This window comes from Acomys minous (assembly GCF_964271855.1).
Source record: "Acomys minous genome assembly, chromosome: 4".
In the NCBI taxonomy this organism is placed as follows: Eukaryota; Metazoa; Chordata; class Mammalia; order Rodentia; family Muridae; genus Acomys; species Acomys minous.
This window is the reverse complement of record NC_140486.1, coordinates 20,688,654-20,694,653: the sequence shown is the minus strand read 5'-3', so window position 1 is coordinate 20,694,653 and position 6,000 is coordinate 20,688,654. Positions and strand designations below refer to the sequence as shown.

The following is a 6,000-nucleotide window of genomic DNA, read 5'->3' as shown; positions in this document are numbered from 1 at the left end:
TTGGCCTCCCGCCGCCTTTAGGGTCTCTCCAGCCGCAGCCTCCTGGACCAGCGCCTCGCCGCCCTCCCTCGGCTCCTAGGACCAGCCAGCACCGTCTCTTTGCGGTTAGCTCCAGACTGCCGATCAGCCATGACCTCCCAGGTTCGTCAGAATTACTCCACCGAAGTGGAAGCTGCCGTGAACCGTCTGGTCAACCTGCACCTGCGGGCCTCCTACACCTACCTCTCTCTGGGCTACTATTTTGATCGGGATGACATGGCTCTGGAGGGTGTGGGTCACTTTTTCCGCGAACTGGCCGAGGAGAAGCGCGAGGGCGCCAAGCGTCTCCTCAAGTTGCAGAACGACCGCGGGGGCCGCGCTCTCTTCCAGGATGTGCAGAAGCCATCTCAGGATGAGTGGGGGAAAACCCAGGAGGCCATGGAAGCTGCCTTGGCCCTGGAGAAGAGCCTGAACCAGGCCCTCTTGGATCTCCATTCCCTGGGCTCCACTCGCGCAGACCCTCACCTCTGCGATTTCCTGGAAAACCACTTCCTGAACGAGGAGGTGAAACTCATCAAGAAGATGGGCAACCACCTGACCAACATCCGTCGGGTGATGGGGCAACAGCCGGCCCACACTGGCGGGCCCCAGGGGGCTCTGGGCGAGTATCTCTTTGAACGGCTCACTCTCAAGCACGACTAAGAGGCCTCCCCGCCTCCCAAGGGCCCAACCCCCCCACCCCCCCACCCCCCCACCCCCCCGCCCTGCACCAGCCAGCCTTAGGACCTCCACCCGAATGAACCTCTCAAGCCACTAGGCAGCTTTGTATCCGCCCTGGAGCCCCTCCCAAGACTTGGACCAAGTAACAATAAAGCCTTTTGAAAAAGAAAAAAAGAAAAAAAAAAAAGATGTAGTCATTTTTGAGGATTCAGGGCAGGACCTTGGAAGTGCCCAAGTGAGCAGTGCTGCATATAATTTTCCACTAGGTGGCAGGAGAGCTCTATAAAGCTCTTCAAGACAACCCAGCAGCTAGCTGAATTTAAAACAAAACAAAACTTAAAATAAAGCTGGAGTCTGTGGCAGGCATCTTTAATTTCAGCATTTGGAAGGCCGAAGCAGGCAGATCTGAGTTCAAGGCCAGCCTGGTCTACAGAGCAAGTTCCAGGACAGCCAGGGCTACACAGAGAGAAACCTGTCTCAAGAAACCCAACCCAACCAAAACAACAACAATAAAAAACCCTTAAAATAGGTTTACAACATTGGTATGGATTTCTTTTTAAATTATCATTAAATGAGGCCGGGCGTGGTGGCGCACGCCTTTAATCCCAGCACTCGGGAGGCAGAGGCGGGCGGATCGCTGAGAGTTCGAGGCCAGCCTGGTCTACAAAGTGAGTCCAGGACAGCCCAGGCTAACACAGAAAGACCCTGTCTCGAAAAAAAAAACAAACAAAAAAATCATTAAATGATTTTGCTATTTTCCATAGTTTATCTTTTGAGATTGTAAGGTTTATTTTTTTTTCTCAATAGACAAAGCTGTGTGCAGGCGAAATACTCTAAAAGCATCCATTTAAGTCAGGCAGGGTGGCACACACCTATAATCTCAGCAGGCTAAACACCAATGCACATAAAATAAAGGTAAATACATTATTTTTTTAGAAAAGATCTCCTAAGGCTAGGGAGATGGCTCAGTGGTTAAGAGCACTGTCTGCTCTTTCAGAGGTCCTGAGTTCAATTCCCAGCAACCACATGGTGGCTCACAACCATCTATAATGAGATCCGATGCCCTCTTCTGGTATGCAGGCTTACATGCAGACAGAACATTATACATAATAAATAAATATTTTTGCTCCTCCCCCCCACCCCTTTTCAAGACAGGGTTTCTCTGTGTAGCCTTGGCTGTCCTAGACTTGCTTTGTAGACCAGGCTGGCCTCGAACCTTCAGTGATCACCTGCCTCTGCCTCCCGTGTGCTGGGATTAAAGACGTGAACCACCATGCCCAGCATAAATAAACATTTTTAAAAAATCTTCTAGATGGCTGGGTGTGGTATTACATGGCTTTAATCCCAGCACTCAGAGTGGCAGAGGCTAGCCTTGTTACAAAGGGAGTCCAGGACAGCCAAGGCCACACAGAGAAACTCTGTCACAAAACAAACAAAACCCAACCAACAAACAAAAACAAAATAAAAAGATTTCTAGATGATAGTGAAAAAAATCATGAATTACAACACTAACCCTGAGGGGCCAGTGATACAAGCTGCATGAGCAACAGCAGCAGAGCATTTAGAATTCCTTAGCCAGTACTTTACTTGTGGTGAGTCAGTATTTTTCTTGGACTGTTTCTGCAGTAGTACACTAAAGTAAGCCGATAATGTCATAATGTCCCTATATTTGCAGCTGGAGCATAGCTCAGAGCTAGGCTGCTTTTTTTTTTTTTAAGATTTATTTATTTATTAGTATGTATACAGTGCTCCGCCTGCATGTACTCCTGCAGGCCAGAGGTGGGCGCCATATCACATTACAGACGGTTGTGAGGCACCATGTGGTTGCTGGGAATTGAACTCCTCACCTCTGGAAGAGCAGTCCGTGCTCTTAACCGCTGAGCCATCTCTCCAGGCCAAGGCTGCTCTCTTAACATGCAAAAGATCCCGAGTTCAATCTCCAGCAAAGCAAAAACAACCCAATGTGTCTTCTTGCACGAGAATGGATGACTCCTGGGAAAATCAGACTTGGTGATAACTCTGGGCTACAGAGTGAGTTTCAGAACAGCCAAAGCTACACAAAGAAGCCCTGTCTCAAAAAGCCAAAATAATAAAAATATGTTTGGATACCCTTGGCAAAATAGGGCTCAAGAGAGATTTGAAAATGTCTGGATTCCAGTCATTTCTTTTAGGTTTATTTATTTTGATCGTATGCATTATGCATGTTTTGCATTGAAATATGTATGCTTGTTCATACAATGCCTGTGGAGGCTAGAAGATGGCATCAGATCCCCTTGGACTAGAGTAACAGAGAATTGTTGGCAATCATGGAGGTGCTGGGAACTGAAGCCAGGTCTCTGCAAGAGCAGCCAGGGCCCTCACCACTGAGGCTTCTCCCTACCTCCTGCAGGAATTTCTTTCCTGGTACCGGCTTTTGAACCCAGAGCACCCAGGGCATAGGTGAGTTCTATCACCAAGTTACATCCTCAGCCCCTTCCAGTATATGCTGTCAGAAAGAGCTCAGCAAACCTAGCTAGGGCAAAGAACGCTGAGTTGCTGGTGTCCTGTCTGCTCTGACATCACAGCAGACCAGTAAGCCTCTATAAGCAAAGTCTTTACTACTGTTGTATTTGTGAATCGGTGACACGCCTGAGCCTGCGGCCTCTTGTAGTTCTTGGGAAAGGAATGAAACAAATACCCATGGGAAACAAATATCATATATTCATATTTTTATATATCATTGTATTAATGTTAACCCCAATTTTACACACACACACACACACACACACACAGAGAGAGAGAGAGAGAGAGAGAGAGAGAGAGAGAGAGAGAGAGAGAGAAAGTGAGAGACTGGCTGTGATAATACAGGCCTATAATTCCAGTACTGGGAAGCTGAGGCAGGTGGATCAGGAGTGTGAAACCAGCCTGGCCTATATAGGATGAACCTGTCTCAAACAGCAAAAAAACTAGGACCACTGTTAAACAAGCCTGTAGGGATCCCCCAGGTGGTCAACAAGGTTGAAGAACAGGGCTGGAAATACCAGCCTAGCTGCCTGCTGGGAGTTCTCCTGGGTGGTGTGTGGGCCACCCAGGGCCAGGCCAGTCTTGGCCTTATCACTTCCTAGGAATGATTCTTGAGTCACTGAACAAGCAATTGGCAACCTGCTGTTTGCCAGAGACTGGGTCAGGTCCTGTGTGCACGACAAACGGGGTTCAGATCATGTCCCTGGAGAGCTCAAAGAGGCGGAATCCTACTTTCCAAGCATTTTAGTGGCCCCAAGTCAGCGTGAGTCTGGTAGGAGAGACAGACAGACCATCAGGTCCAGTAACCCCAGAGGAGTTTGAAGAGTAAAGGCAGAAGTGCAGGAGCGCTTCTGAGCACTAGGGGGGCAGGAGGGGCACCCAAGGGCAGCCCTGAGGTCTGTAGGACATGCCTGCAGAGGCTTGAGACAGGTCCTGAAGGACAAAGCCACAGCTGCCTGGCATAGGGTGGCACCATTTATTCAGGCAGGCTGACAGGAGGCAGAGACCAGTGAGGAGGAGGAGGAAGTGGGTGGGGCTAGGGTGCAGCCAGGAGGTATGACAATGACAGCTGGCAGGCCTTGTGGTGTCATTCCATTCTCACCCGCCCTTCAGGGTAGCTGCTGCCAGCCTGTTTCTTTCCTGGGTAAAGGCCCTGAGGCTTACAGGAAAATAGCTCATGAGGGCGGGAGGGGGCAGCCCTGGCCCCAGGCTTGCTGCCTTTTGTAGGATGGAGATAGAGGAGTAGGTTAGCAAGAGGCAAATTGGCTTCATGGGACAAGACAGACTAAGGTCTCTAGCTTGGGGACCCTGCATATTCCATGCCCCAATAGTGACAACGAGGAGGAATGTGCCTAAGGAATATGGGTACTGGAACTTGCTGGGAGACTGTAAGCACCCAGGCTGCAGGAGTCAATCCAAAGCTTGGCGGAAATGTGACACGGAGATTGTCCCAGTCAGGGTTACTATGTGATGAAACACCATGACCAAAAGCAGCTTGGGGAGGAAAGGGTTTATTTGGCTAACACTCACTGTTCATCATTGAAGGAAGTAAGGGCAGGAACTCAAACAGGGCAGGTACCTGGAGGCAGGAGCTGACGCAAAGGCCATGGAAGGATGCTGCTTACTGGCTGCTTGCCGTGGCTTGCTCAGCCTGCTTTTTTTAAAAAATAGAAACCAGGACTCCAGTCCAGGCTCCACCCACAATGGGCTGGGCCCTCCTCCGTCAATCACTAATGAACATGCCCTACAGGCTTGCCCTATCTTGTGGAAGCATTTTCTCAATTGAGGTGTCCCCCTCGCCAGTGACTCTAGCTTGTGTCATTGTTGGCGTAGAACTAGCCAGCACGGAGATGCAGGCTTGGGAGTCAGTGGACGTACTCCCAGAGAGGACGCAGAGGGAGAAGAGGGGAACGTGCCAAGGATGCAGGGACAGGTGTTCTTTCTACACGGAAAGGGAGATACCAGGAGAACGTGATGTCATTCAAGCACAGTGCAGAGGGCCAGTGATGCTGGGCAGCCCTGGGTGGGCTGGGTGGTCTTGGCTGAGTGAGAGGCACTTCAGGAACTCATTACATTAAAATTAAACAAGAGCCGCTCCTGGGATCCCAGCACTTGGGAAGCAGAGGCAGAGAATTGCTGCAAGTTTGAGGCCATGGAGATCTGCAAAGAGATGTCCACACTAACCAGCATTAACTAGTGAGATTCTGGGGCTGGAGAGATGGGTCAGTGGATAAGATCACTGTCTGCTCTTCCAAAGGACTCAGGTTCACAGGTTCAATTCTCAGCAATCACATGACAGTTCACAGCTGTCTGTAACTGTAGTTTCAAGGGATCTAACACACTCATACCAATGCAATAAAGTAAATTAAATAAGTTATTTTTTTAAGATTTACTTATTTATTATTATGTATACAGTCCTCTACATGTATGTATAACTACATGCCAGAAGATCACATTGTAGATGGTTGTGAGCCACCATGTGGTTTCTGGGAATCGAACTCAGGACCTCTGGAGGAGCAGTCAGTGCCCTAAACCTCTGAGCCATCTTTCCAGCCCTATAAGCTATTTTTTAAAAGTGGAATTCTGTCTCAAAACAAAAACAAAATAAAGAGATAGACCCTCGGGTTCCCTTCCTGTTGGATGTAGTTGCTGGTTTTGGTAGCTGTAAGGCAGGAAGATTACATACACTATAGCGGTCCTTGCTGATATGTAGTCTGATAGAAAGCATGTGCGCCAGAATCAAACAACCCCAACTTTCTTTGTCAAATGGGATAATCTGAGAATTAAAGAGATGGATGT

At 48.9% G+C, this 6,000-nt stretch overlaps 1 protein-coding gene across 1 annotated transcript; it reads left to right on the top strand.

Annotated features, from left to right (window-relative positions):
• LOC311595962 (ferritin light chain 1-like) lies at positions 1-852 on the top strand. The gene has a single exon (XM_084779097.1). The coding sequence runs from the start codon at positions 130-132 to the stop codon at positions 679-681; it is 552 nt and encodes a 183-aa protein (XP_084635223.1). The 5' UTR covers positions 1-129; the 3' UTR covers positions 682-852.
• The last annotated feature ends 5,148 nt before the right edge of the window (positions 853-6,000 follow it).